At 43.4% G+C, this 14,611-nt stretch overlaps 1 protein-coding gene across 3 annotated transcripts in view; it reads right to left on the bottom strand.

Annotated features, from left to right (window-relative positions):
- vtg3 (vitellogenin 3, phosvitinless) overlaps positions 1–14,611 on the bottom strand; it is a 41,079-nt gene that overhangs the window by 4,614 nt on the left and 21,854 nt on the right. Inside the window, exon 26 of one of the 3 annotated variants that reach the window (XR_016495324.1) lies at positions 3,347–3,489. The exons of 1 other annotated variant lie outside the window; for it this stretch is intronic. Coding sequence is in view for 1 of the 2 variants with exons in the window: in XM_021599921.3 (XP_021455596.2) it covers positions 3,351–3,489 (139 nt within the window). In the remaining variant the exon portion in view is untranslated. The remainder of the gene's footprint in view (positions 1–3,346; positions 3,490–14,611) is intronic. One more of the 3 variants, XM_021599921.3, reaches the window with a different exon arrangement.

The raw sequence follows: 14,611 nt of genomic DNA, 5'->3' as shown, positions 1-14,611 counted from the left end.
TTAGCCAGGACACCAGGGTTAACACCCCTACTCTTACGATACGTGCCATGGGATCTTTAATGACCTCAGGAAGTCAGGACACCCGTTTAACATCCTATCCGAAAGACGGCACCCTACACAGGGTAGTGTCCCCAATCACTGCCCTGGGGGATTGCGATATTTGTTTTTAAACCAGAGGAAAGAATGCCTCCTACTGGCCCTCCAACACCACTTCCAGCAGCTTCTGGTCTCCCATCCAGGGCCTGACCAGGACCAACCCTGCTTAGCTTCAGAAGCAAGCCAGCAGGGTGGTGTGCTGCTGGCAAATGTCTGGTATTCTGCTGGCTATGTCTGGCGCACACCCAACATCTTTCATCACCCCACGAAAACCATCCCATGGTAGTGGCAGCATCATGCTGTGGGGATGATTTTCATCGGCAGGGACAGGGAAACTAGTCAGAATTGAAGGAATGATGGATGGAGCTAAATTCAGGGAAATTCTTGAGAGAACCATGTTTCAGTCTTCAAGAGATTTGAAACTGCGAGGGTGATTCACCTTCCAGCAATACAATGATCCTAAGCATACTGCTAAAGCAACACTCAAGTGGTTTAAGGGGAAACATTTAACATTTCTGGCGCAGCCGTTCCTCTAGCGACCCACCTTAACAACATCCGGTGAAATTGCAGAGCTCCAAATTCAAAATACAGAACTAGTCATAAACATTCATAAAAAAATACAAGTGTTATACACCGGTTTAAAGATGAACTTCTTGTTAATCCAGCCGCTTTATCAGATTTCAAAAAGGCTTTACTGCGAAAGCATACCATGTGATTATCTGATGACAGCGCCCCGCATACAAAAGCATACAAACATTTTACAACCAAGTAAAGGAATTACAAAAGTCAGAAATGGCGAAAAAATGAATCACTTACCTTTGAAGTTCTTAATATGGTTGCAGTCACAAGAGTCCCAGCTACACAAATGTTTGTTTTGTTCAATAAAGTCCATCTTTATGTCCCAAAAACTTGTTTGTTTTGTTGCACGTTTTATTCAGTAATCCACTGGCTCAAAGGCGGTCAAAACATGCAGACAAATACATCCTAATAGTACCGGTAAAGTTCGTCGACACATGTCAAACGATGTTTATAATTAATCCTCAGGTTGTCAATTGTCTAAATAATCGATAATATTTCAACCGGACAATAGTGTATTCAATAGAAAGGAAAAACAACGAAGGGTGCTTACTCAGTCACCGGCACAAACCAACTCTGCATTCTTCCTCAGTCCACTGACTCAGTTCACTAACCAGCTCTCATTCTTCTTCATTTAAAAAAAGCAAGCCTGAAACAATGTCTAAAGACATTAGTGGAAGCCATAGAAACTGCAATCTGGGTCCTATCCCATTAGATAAAAAATCCCACTTCCTGGATGGATTTACCTCAGGTTTTCGCCTGCCATATCAGTTATTTTATACTCACAGACATTACTTTTAACAGTTTTGGAAACCTTAGACTGTTTTCTATCCAAATATTCCAATTATATGCATGTCATAGCTTCTGGGCCTGAGTTACAGGCAGTTTACTTTGGGCATGCTTCTCATCCAGACGTCAAAATACTGCCCCCAAGCCATAAAAATTAAATGTCTTGGAATGGCCATGTCAAAGCCCCGACTTCAATCCAATTGAGAATCTGTGGTATGACTTTATGACTGCTGTACACCAGTGCAACCCATCCAACTTGAAGGAGCTGGAGCAGTTTTGCCTAGAAGAATGGGCAAAAATCCCAGTGGCTAGATGTGCCAAGCTTATAGACATACCCCAAGAGACTTGCAGCTGTAATTGCTGCAAAAGGTGGCTCTACAAAGTATTGACTTTGGGGGGGGGGGGGGGGGGGGGGGGGGGTTAATAGTTATGAATGCTCAAGTTTTCTGTTAGCGTGCACAAATTCAACTTCCTACTACTCATGCCAGGAATATATTATATGCATATGATTAGTAGGTGTGGATAGAAAACACTCTGAAGTTTCTAAAACTGGTTCAATCATGTCTGTGACTATAACATAACTTATGTAGCAGGCAAAACCCCAAGGAAAAACTGTTCAGAATAAAACATTTTTTTCCCTCTGACAGTTCCCTCAATTGTCTTTGTCAAGGGAAATTAGATAGCGCCCATTTTACAGTTCCTACGACTTCCACAGGATGGCACCAGTCTTTGGAATTGGGTTGAAGTTAATCATTGGTGAAACGAAGAAGAGGCACATCCTGGTACACATTACACTTTTGATTGTTACGCTTGAGGGAAAAAGGAGCATGTTTTGTTTACTTTCTCTATCGAATACGGTATGCCCCGTCTACAATTTGATCGATTATTAACGTTTAAAAATACCTAAAGTTGGATTACAAAAGTAGTTTGAAATATTTTGGCAAAGTTTATAGGCAACTTTTGGATTGACGTTGTGTTTTGGAAAGCTGTTTTTTTCTGGATCAAACCTGCTTTATAAATGGACATTTTGGGTATACATGGATGGAATTAATTTAAAAAAAGGACCAATTGTGATGTTTATGGGACATATTGGAGTGCCAACAAAGAAGCTCGTCAAAGGTAATGCATGTTTTATATTTTATTCCAGCGTTTTGTGTAGCGCCGGCTACGCTAATTATTTTGTTTACAACTTGTTCAGGTGGTTCAGGGGGGGGGGGGGGTGCATGCTATCAGATAATAGCTTCTCATGCTTTCGCCGAAAAGCATTTTTTAAATCTGACATGTTGGCTGGATTCACAACGAGTGTAGCTTTAATTGAGTACCCGGCATGTGTGATTTAATGAAAGTTTGAGTTTTATCTCTTTTTATTTGAATTTGGCGCTATGCATTTCCCGAGGCTATTGGCCACTTGAGACGCTAGCGTCTCACTATCCCTAAGAGGTTATAAGAAGCAACGTGGTAAACTTGTTTGGAAAAATGTGTTGAGTGTGTGCTGTTTTTTAGTCCATAAATGCAGAGTGAATCTCGAGCACGAGGAACTACCTGCTCGAGTGGGGTTTGGTGTGTGTGGGATTGGGACTGGGAAGCGGCCAAAAGACGAACAATAAATCAAAATATTATGTTTTTGTTACAGAAGGGGTGTTTCAAAATATCGCAGCCTCTTACTATATGGATATTGAGCATGAAACAATTGTATTAATCGTGCAAACCTTATTACAATGGATAACAATTACAATTACATTTAAATGGTTAACATTTATAACAATTCATAAAGCATTTATAAACTTATCTTTTTCTATAAGCCATTATAACGTTTTATAAAGTGAGTCTTAGAAAAGATTACTATGGATAAAAAACAGATTTATAACCAATGTTAGTGTATTACCCACATCAGGGAGCTTGATCGTCGTAGCAATGCTGCCTGCTGTTGCTGCAACAACTGATGCAGAAACTTCATGTTTGGCATTTGTGGCATGTTTCTGGTAAAACCCCAAAAGGAATGCCATGCCTGGAATGTACTTCTCAATACTAAAGGAGAAAGAGATAATGTAGTTATTTTAGATATTTAACTGTTATTTAAGCAGGGGGAAATGTCTCTTATACAAGGGAGCCCTGCATTACAAAAGCAGCAAGGCGTTAGTGACACGATACATCAATCAAGGCGGGAACACAGCAAACACGAAAATACAAAAACAAGAAGACATGCACAATACATATATTATGATAAATGGAATTGAAATTTCAGTTTTCCTGTATTAAAATCACCAGCCACTAGGAGTCTGGTCTTACTGCCAGCATCGGTTTGTGGTGGTCAGTATACAGCTACGAAAAATATAGATATAAACTGTATTGGTAAATAGTATGTTCTACAGCTTATCAGGAGGTATTCTAACTCAGGCAAGCAGAATCTCGATACTTACTTAAAATTAGAGATTGCGCAACTGTTGTCCTTGACGCATAGGATATTACAGTTCTTCGGGTCCCGTTGATAGGATAGTCTGGAAAGGGGCTTGTCTAGTTCGTTCTCCAGTAAGTGTACATTTGCCAATAGAACACCTCCATAGTTTTATCAGGCTGCCCCCACGTCGGCCTTACATTACCATATTTTCCGCTTCCGAGTGTCGGGGATAACGGCCTGGTCCCAGGTGAGCAGTATGTCCTGTCATTGAAGTAGAATTCTTCATCCAAATTGAGGTTAGTGATCGCTGTTCTGATGTCCAGAATACATTTTTGGTCATAGAGAAGGATGGGGGAAACATTATTAAAAAATGTTTTTAAGATCATCGCAGAACGGAGCCCATAAAACGGCCAGCACCATTTAGACTCCAACACCATCATTAAGTTTGATGATAACGCAACAGTGGTAGGCCTAATCATTAGCAACGATAAGACAGCCTCTAGGGAGGAGGTCAGAGACTTGGCAGTGTGGTGCCAGAACAACAACCTCTCCCTCAACTTCAGCAAGACAAAGAAGCTGATCGTGGACTACAGTAAACGGAGGGCCAAGCATGCTCCAATTCACATTGACGGGGCTGTAGTGAAGCAGGTTGAGAGGTTCAAGTCCCTCTGTGTCCAAATCACTAAAGATATTTCATGGTCAACACACACCAAAACAGCCATGAAGAGGGTACAAGAACCTCTCCTCCCCCTCAGGATTCCGAAAAGATTTGACACGGGCCCTTAGATCCTTAAAAGGTTCTACAGCTGCTCCATTAGGAGCATATTGACTGGCTGAATCACTGCTTGGAATGGCAACTGTTCGGCATCTGACCGCAAGACACTACAGAGGGAAGTGCGTATAGCCAGTACATCATTGAGGCCCTGCCATCCACAACCTCTGTACCAGCCGGTTTTATTTTTTTATTTCACCTTTATTTAACCAGGTAGGCTAGTTGAGAACAAGTTCTCATTTGCAACTGCGACCTGGCCAAGATAAAGCATAGCAAATCGACACATACAACAACACAGAGTTACACATGGAATGAACAAAACATAGTCAATAATACAGAAGAACAAAATAAAACAAAAAGTATATATACAGTGAGCGCAAATAAGGTAAGATAAGGGAGTTAAGGCAATAAATAGGCCATGGTGGCGAAGTAATTACAATATAGCAATTAAACACTGGAATGGTAGATGTGCAGAATATGAATGTGCAAGTAGAGATACTGGGGTGCAAAGGAGCAAGATAAATAAATAAATAATGTATGGGGATGAGGTAGGTAGATAGATGGGCTATATACAGGTTCAGTGATCTGTGAGCTGCTCTGACAGCTGGTGCTTAAAGCTAGTGAGGGAGATATGAGTCTCCAGCTTTAGTGATTTTTGAAGTTCATTCCAGTCATTGGCAGCAGAGAACTGGAAGGAAAGCCCCCAAATTGGCTTTGGGGGTGACCAGTGATGTATACCTGCTGGAGCGCGTGCTACGAGTGTGTGCTGCTATGGTGACCAGTGAGCTGAGATAAGACGGGGCTTTACCTAGCAGAGACTTGTAGATAACCTGTAGCCAGTGAGTTTGGCGATGCGTATGAAGTGAGGGCCAACCAATGAGAACGCACAGGTCGTAATGGTGGGTAGTGTATGGGGCTTTGGTGACAAAACGGATGGCACTGTGATAGACTGCATCCAGTTTGTTGAGTAGAGTGTTGGAGGCTATTTTATAGATGACATCACCAAAGTCAGTTTTACAAGGGTATGTTTGGCAGCATGAGTGAAGGATGCTTTGTTGCGATATAGGAAGCCAATTCTAGATTGAATTTTGGATTGGAGATGCTTAATGTGAGTCTTGAAGGAGAGTTTACAGTCTAACCAGACACCAAGGTATTTGTAGTTGTCCACTTATTCTAAGTCAGAGCCGTCCAGAGTAGTGATGCTGGACAGGCGAGCAGGTGCGGGCAGTGATCGGCACGCATTTAGTTTTCCCTGCGTTTAAGAGCAGCTGGAGGCCACGGAAGGAGAGTTGTATGGCATTGAAGCTCGTCTGGAGGTTTGTGTCCAAAGAGGGGCCAGAAGTGTACAGAATGGTGTTGTCTGCGTAGAGGTGTACCACAGAACCACCAGCAGCAAGAGCAACATCATTGATGTATACAGAGAGTCGGCCCGAGGATTGAAATCTGTGGCACCCCCATAGAGACAGCCAGAGGTCCGGACAACAAGCCCTCCGATTTGACACGCTGGACTCTATCAGAGAAGTAGTTGGTAAACCAGGCGAGGCAATCATTTGAGAAACCAAGGCTGGTGATTCTGCCGATAAGAATGTGGTGATTGCCAGCTGCATACGGCTGCATAGTAATGTCTCTTATCGATGGTGGTTATGATGTTGTTTAGGACCTTGAGCGTGACTGAGGTGCACCCATGACCAGCTCTGAAACCAGACTGCATAGCGGAGAAGGTAGAGTGGGATTCGAAAATTCTCGGTAATCTGTTTGTAGTGCTGTTGACCGGGGTAGGAGTAGCCAGGTGGAAAGCATGGCTAGCCGTAGAAAAATGCTTATTGAAATTCTCAATTATGGTGGATTTATCAATGGTGACAGTGTTTCCTATCTTCAGTGCAGTGGGCAGCTGGGAGGAGGGGTTCTTATTCTACATGGACTTTACAGTGTCCCAGAACTTTTTTGAGTTAGTGTTGCAGGAAGCAAATTTCTGCTTGAAAAAGCTAGCCTTGGCTTTTCTAACTGCCTGTGTATAATGGTTTCTAGCTTTCCTGAACAGCTGCATATCACGGGGGCTGTTCGATGCTAATGCAGAACGCCATAGGATGTTTTTTTGTTGGTTAAGGGCAGTCAGGTCTGGGGAGAACCAAGGGCTATATCTATTCCTGGTTCTAAATTTCTTGAATGGGGCATGTTTATTTAAGATGGTTAGAAAGGCATTTAAAAAAAATATCCAGGCATCCTCTACTGACAGGATGAGATCAATATCCTTCCAGGATACCCCGGCCAGGTAGATTAGAAAGGCCTGCTCGCTGAAGTGTTTCAGGGAGCGTTTTACAGTGATGAGTGGAGGTCGTTTGACCGCTAACCCATTACGGATGCAGGCACTGAGGCAGTGATCGCTGAGATCTTGGTTGAAAACAGCAGAGGTGTATTTAGAGGGCAAGTTGGTTAGGATGATATCTATGAGGGTGCCCGTGTTTAAGGCTTTGGGGAGGTACCTGGTAGGTTCATTGATAATTTGTGTGAGGTTGAGGGCATCAAGTTTAGATTGTAGGATGGCTGGGGTGTTAAGCATGTTCCAATTTAGGTCGCCTAGCAGCACAAGCTCTGAAGATAGATGGGGGGCAATCAGTTCACATATGGTTTCCAGAGCACAGCTGGGGGCAGAGGGTGGTCTATAGCAGGCGGCAACGGTGAGAGACTTGTTTTTAGAGAGGTGGATTTTTAAAAGTAGAAGTTCAAATTGTTTGGGTACAGACCTGGATAGTAGGACAGAACTCTGCAGGCTATCTTTGCAGTAGATTGCAACACCGCCCCCTTTGGCAGTTCTATCTTGTCTGAAAATGTTGTAGTTTGGAATTAAAATGTCTGAATTTTTGGTGGTCTTCCTAAGCCAGGATTCAGACACAGCTAGAACATCCGGGTTGGCAGAGTGTGCTAAAGCAGTGAATAGAACAAACTTAGGGAGGAGGCTTCTAATGTTAACATGCATGAAACCAAGGCTATTACGGTTACAGAAGTCGTCAAAAGAGAGCGCCTGGGGAATAGGAGTGGAGCTAGGCACTGCAGGGCCTGGATTCACCTCTACATCGCCAGATGAACAGAGTAGTAGTAGAATAAGGGTGCGGCTAAAAGCAATAAGAATTGGTCGTTTAGAACGTCTGGAACAGAGAGTAAAAGGAGGTTTCTGGGGGCGATAAAATAGCATCAAGGTATAATGTACAGACAAAGGTAAGGTAGGATGTGAATACAGTGGAGGTAAACCTAGGTATTGAGTGATGAAGAGAGAGATATTGTCTCTAGAAACATCATTGAAACCAGGAGATGTCATTGCATGTGTGGAAGGTGGAACTAATAGGTTGGATAAGGTATAATGAGCAGGACTAGAGGCTCTACAGTGAAATAAGCCAATAAACACTAACCAGAACAGCAATGGACAAGGCATATTGACATGAAGGAGAGGCATGCTCAGTCGAGTGATCAAAAGGGTCCAGTGAGTGGAGAGGTTGGTTGGGGGTCACGGCGATTTAGACAGCTAAATCGGTAGCAAGCTAGCATAGGAGCAAGCTAGCATAAGATGGAGGTCTGTTATTAGCCAACTCTTGCGTTCCGTCAGTAGATTAGTGGGTTTCCGTGTGGTAGAGGGGATGAATCCAAATCACACAACAACAACAAAAATAAAAACAATAGATGGCAAGCGGTACCAGAGCGCCAAGTCTAGGACCAAAATGTCCCCAAGCCATAAGAATCCTGAACAGCTAATCAAATTGCTAAGAATAATAATAATGATGACCAAGCTATCAGAGGCGTTGGCCCCCATTCCCCTGCTAATTGGTGAACCCTCACCCATGGAAAGGATGATTGCTGAAATCAGCAGCGATATTATCCCAAATTTTGCCAAAGAGCTGAGAATGTTAGATCACAATGCAATAAGTGAAAAAAACTGCAGAAATGCCAAAAACAGACGCCAAAATAAACCAACAGGCGCAGGCCTTGTAAGGTTCTCTCGAATTTAGCCCTGAGGTATGGCCACCAACAGAGACTGACATCGGTCAAGTTTCGCAGTGCACAGCAGAAGCACGAGCAGGAAACGGTTGAGATGAAAGGACAGGTGGAGAGAACCAGGAAACTAATGCCAAAAGCAGAAAAGGAAAAGATACTGCTTGACGAGGAACTGCATTTGGGAACTGAAAAATTAAAAGAAATGGCAAAAACTTATGATGACGAACAAGCACAAACTCTTGAACAAAATCATCTTCTACAGGAACAAAATTGTATTTTACAGGAACAACTCGATTTAGCCAAAAATAAATATGACAAGCAAATCTATATAAATTGTGCGAGTTTGCTACAAACAGGGGCGGGCAAATTGATAACATGTATGCTGTTTTGATGAACAACACTCAAAGCAATAATGTTCCAGTCCAAATGCTGCAGACCAAAGACGATCAGTTAATGAACACAATGACCAAGTCAGATGACAAAACAGCTACTTTCCTGCACCCAACCCACACAAGGTGTCAGGGCACAAGGCTCAAAAGGCTTCAATGACGATCAAATTGTAGACCGATGCTCTCAAGACGTTCTGCTAAGAGAAATACAGAGCAGCAACATTTGAGAAAGACGAAAAACATAAGTCACCATGACTAGCGAGGACAAAAACTATTAAATTACCCCCGCTCTCACTCAACACTCTATCCAGGGCCCGCTCGATCAAGAAACAAGCCCACAGGCTTTGACTATAGACTTAGATACAAATGTTGCTACGCACAATGTAAACAACATCGCAATAGCCAACTCCACTCAAACTCTGATAAGTCAATCTGTTTTCACCATGAAGAAAAATTATACATTACGCCATTGCAAACAATCACTCCACTTTGTGGAGAATATGACCACAAAACGCAACTCAAAGACTGCTTAACCCATGATGCGCTAATTGATTCAGGCTTGACAATGATCTCAAAAGTGCTGTGAACCCAGCTAAACGTTGGTTAAGGACAGAACGATAAGACAAACTTTGAGGGTTAACTCAGACTACCTCGCCTCTCACAATCCGACTAACGCTAAAACTATACTTCCAAGATGTTTCGCTTATTCACCCTGTGTATGTTACCAGCCTCAACACTGAACACATGCTACTCGGAGCAGACTTGATGGATCGTTTGGTTTCTCTGATGGATTGGAAAAACAACCAATTGTGGTCACAGGTAACCGTGCTGTCTCCACTGACCACACTGTCTTCTCCTAACGCTGGCTGCAACACAGTCATCCACAGGGAGCATCTGTTGACAGGACCCTTTGGGAAAAAGACATTTCGCAACCGCTTGGTGCAGAATCTGACTCAAGCAGATATGACGATGTCTCGTCACATTAAATCAGCAAACCAGATAGACTATTGTTTTCAAGATTGTGAGCCAACATTCTATGTGAGTGAGCAACTTCGCTCCTCCTTGGAGTCATGCGATACCATAGCTAAGATTAACTTATCTTGTCCTTCAGACACTTCCACAAGCGTATCAGGAAACAAAGCATCAACTTTCAGAGTGGACTCTGCTTCTGATGATACGCTTTCTGCTAGGAGGGGGACTGAAACCCCTTACAATAAAACTAACAGTGTCAGTCCCACCACTGACCTGGTGACTCCAGCTGGTGAAACACTGCAATATTGCCGAAAGATATCCTTGTCTCAGTTCGCAGGTACTGGAACGGTTGCCACATGCAGATGTTGTGGTGAATGGCAGGCCACGACAGCCACTGGGTGTTTTGAAGCACAAACACTAGGAGATTTGGTTGAAACATTATAGCCAATCTACTATAAATGCAGCTGCTGACAACTCGTACAAAGGGCACAATCTTTTTGTTTGTGCCACGGACACCAACACCAACTGCGGGTGGGGAGTCCTGAGACACAAAGGGCGGGAATACTAGTCCAGACTCATGATATGCCTCGTCAAGGCCAGTGGGGGGTGGATCGAGGCTACGTGCAGCGCTGTACGAGGCTGCCTGATCAGGAAACAAATCAAGTTGTAAACTTCCCCAAGAGAACAGAGAGGAGTGGACAAGCCCCTCAACGGGGATAACCTTAGGATACATCTGACATATCACTGAGGTGTCCCACACAGGTCATAAAAGAAGTCCAGTGGACTTTGCGCCTCCCCCCAAAATAACAATAACTTCCTTGCCATGAATAGTCTCAACTACATTGCAACTATTTAAATGCTCTAATCATGTGAAGGATAACATTATGGAATAAATTGGTAGCTTAGCTGGTCCCCTTGGATACTAGTATCAATGCCAGCAAAGGCCAGTCCAGCCACAGTCAGTAAGAAGGTTAGGAGACCTAACAATTCGAATTGCCCTTGATAACAGCAACAGAGCAGTTAGTAGTCACTCAGTGGAAGGGAATCTCCAAAACACTCTTCTGATGGTTAACACACATGCTGGTAAAACCTTATCATGTAGTTATCAACTTAGGATAGCGCCGTAAGAAAAACACCACTAAGTAGAATCACCGTAGGTACACTTCAACTATTACAGACAAAATGAGAAAAAAAAATCAGGAAAATCACATTGTAGGATTTTTAATGAATTTATTTGCAAATTATGATGGGAAATAATTATTTGGTCAAAAACAAAAGTTTATCTCAATATTTTGTTATATACAGTGCCTTGCGAAAGTATTCGGCCCCCTTGAACTTTGCGACCTTTTGCCACATTTCAGGGTTCAAACATAAAGATATAAAACTGTATTTGTGAATAATCAACAACAAGTGGGACACAATCATGAAGTGGAACGACATTTATTGGATATTTCAAACTTCTTTAACAAATCAAATACTGCAAAATGATTCTGCCCCTTTTCTTTCAGTGCAGCAAACTCTCTCCAGAAGTTCAGTGAGGATCTCTGAATGATCCAATGTTGACCTAAATGACTAATGATGATAAATACAATCCACCTGTGTGTAATCAAGTCTCCGTATAAATGCACCTGCACTGTGATAGTCTCAGAGGTCCGTTAAAAGCGCAGAGAGCATCATGAAGAACAAGGAACACACCAGGCAGGTCCGAGATACTGTTGTGAAGAAGTTTAAAGCCGGATTTGGATACAAAAAAGATTTCCCAAGCTTTAAACATCCCAAGGAGCACTGTGCAAGCGATAATATTGAAATGGAAGGAGTATCAGACCACTGCAAATCTACCAAGACCTGGCCGTCCCTCTAAACTTTCAGCTCATACAAGGAGAAGACTGATCAGAGATGCAGCCAAGAGGCCAATGATCACTCTGGATGAACTGCAGAGATCTACAGCTGAGGTGGGAGACTCTGTCCATAGGACAACAATCAGTCGTATATTGCACACATCTGGCCTTTATGGAAGAGTGGCAAGAAGAAAGCCATTTCTTAAAGATATCCATAAAATGTGTTGTTTAAAGTTTGCCACAAGCCACCTGGGAGACACAACAAACATGTGGAAGAAGGTGCTCTGGTCAGATGAAACCAAAATTGAACTTTTGGCAACAATGCAAAACGTTATGTTTGGCGTAAAAGCAACAGCTGATCACCCTGAACACACTGTCAAACATGGTGGTGGCAGCATCATGGTTTGGGCCTGCTTTTCTTCAGCAGGGACAGGGAAGATGGTTAAAATTGATGGGAAGATGGATGGAGCCAAATACAGGACCATTCTGGAAGAAAACCTGATGGAGTCTGCAAAAGACCTGAGACTGGGATGGAGATTTGTCTTCCAACAAGACAATGATCCAAAACATAAAGCAAAATCTACAATGGAATGGTTCAAAAATAAACATATCCAGGTGTTAGAACGGCCAAGTCAAAGTCCAGACCTGAATCCAATCGAGAATCTGTGGAAAGAACTGAAAACTGCTGTTCACAAATGCTCTCCATCCAACCTCACTGAGCTCGAGCTGTTTTGCAAGGAGGAATGGGAAAAAATGTCAGTCTCTCGATGTGCAAAACTGATAGAGACATACCCCAAGCGACTTACAGCTGTAATCGCAGCAAAAGGTGGCGCTACAAAGTATTAACTTAAGGGGGCTGAATAATTTTGCACGCCCAATTTTTCAGTTTTTGATTTGTTAAAAAAGTTTGAAATATCCAATAAATGTCGTTCCACTTCATGATTGTGTCCCACTTGTTGTTGATTCTTCACAAAAAAATACAGTTTTACATCTTTATGTTTGAAGCCTGAAATGTGGCAAAAGTTCGCAAAGTTCAAGGGGGCCGAATACTTTCGCAAGGCACTGTACCCTTTGTTGGCAATGACAGGTCAAACGTTTTATGTAAGTCTTCACAAGGTTTTCACACACTGTTGCTGGTATTTTGGCCCATTCCTCCATGCAGATCTCCTCTAGAGCATTGATGTTTGGGGGCTGTTGCTGGGCAACAAGGACTTTCAACTCCCTCCAAAGATTTTCTATGGGGTTGAGATCTGGAGACTGGCTAGGCCACTCCAGGACCTTGAAATGTTTCTTACAAAGCCACTCCTTCGTTGCCCGGACGGTGTGTTTGGGATCATTGTCATGCTGAAAGACCCAGCCACGTTTCATCTTCAATGCCCTTGCTGATGGAAGGAAGTTTTCACTCAATCTCACGATACATGGCCCAATTCATTCTTTCCTTTACACGGATCAGTCGTCCTGGTCCCTTTGCAGAACAACAGCCCCAAAGCATGATGTTTCCACCCCCATGCTTCACAGTAGGTATGGTGTTCTTTGGATGCAACTCAGCATTCTTTGTCCTCCAAACACGACGAGTTGAGTTTTTACCAAAAAGGTCTATTTTGGTTTCATCTGACCATATGACATTCTCCCAATTTTCTTCTGGATCATCCAAATGCTCTCTAGCAAACTTCAGACTGGCCTGGACATGTCCTGGCTTAAGCAGGGGGACACGTCTGGCACTGCAGGATTTGAGTCCCTGACGGCGTAGTGGTTTACTGATGGTAGGCTTTGTTACTTTGGTCCCAGCTCTCTGCAGGTCATTCACTAGGTCCCCCCGTGTGGTTCTGGTATTTTTGCTTACCGTTCTTGTGATCATTTTGACCCCACGGGGTGAGATCTTGCATGGAGCCTGCGTCACCTGAGGGGGTTGATTCACTGATGTGGTCATTCTGTCTGGGTTGGCGCCCCCCCTTTGGGTTGTGCCATGGCGGAGATCTTTGTGGGCTATACTCAGCCTTGTCTCAGGATGGTAAGTTGGTGGTTGAAGATATCGTTCTAGTGGTGTGGGGGCTGTGCTTTGGAAAAGTGGGTGGGGTTATATCCTTCCTGTTTGGCCCTGTCCGGGGGTGTCTTGTTTGGCCCTGTTGGCCCTGTCCGGGGGCAACCCCCATGAAGTCAGTAATTTCTCCCAACAGATGTCAAAGAAAAGTTCTCACACACACACACACAGCAAGGATGGAGTGACAAAGTGTGGTGCTTAAAGACACACAGAGCCTGCAATGGCATTTCTATATTCTCTAGGCCGTGCCGAGTTCAACGAGATGCCCCGCTTGACCGTAGCTCGCTCTGAGTGCAGCGACCGTGAAAAAAAGTAGGCCCAAAATTAAGCCTGGCCCTAAATGTAATTTGCTTTTGGGTGACAGTGAGAAGCACAATTCGACCTCAGGTACGATCCTGAGGTCCTCCCGATCTGTGCAAGCCTAACCTTGACCATGTGGCATTAACCCTTAACAGTAAAACAGGGTATTTTGATCTCACCGATTACATTGACATCTCTCCCCATAGGAATACATTGCCTGCTCCTCTAAAGTCAACCTGAAGCCTATGCGGGTTATGAATGCCTTATGAACCTGCCTTCGATGACAGTCCATCAGGACACTATGAGGTCTGCCTGTGTCGATTCTAAGCTTCCTGAAGCAACCGGAAGTGGTTAAAATCACCCTAAACGTGTTTTTCCATACCCTACCAGCAGTTTGTAATAAATAGTGAATTCAACCCTGTGTAAATCAGTCAGTTCTTAACGTAAACACTT

Source organism: Oncorhynchus mykiss, chromosome 4 (assembly GCF_057628025.1).
Source record: "Oncorhynchus mykiss isolate SJ-2025 chromosome 4, ASM5762802v1, whole genome shotgun sequence".
Taxonomy (NCBI): Eukaryota; Metazoa; Chordata; class Actinopteri; order Salmoniformes; family Salmonidae; genus Oncorhynchus; species Oncorhynchus mykiss.
The sequence above is the reverse complement of the archived record's forward strand: the minus strand, read 5'-3'. Positions and strand labels throughout refer to the sequence as shown.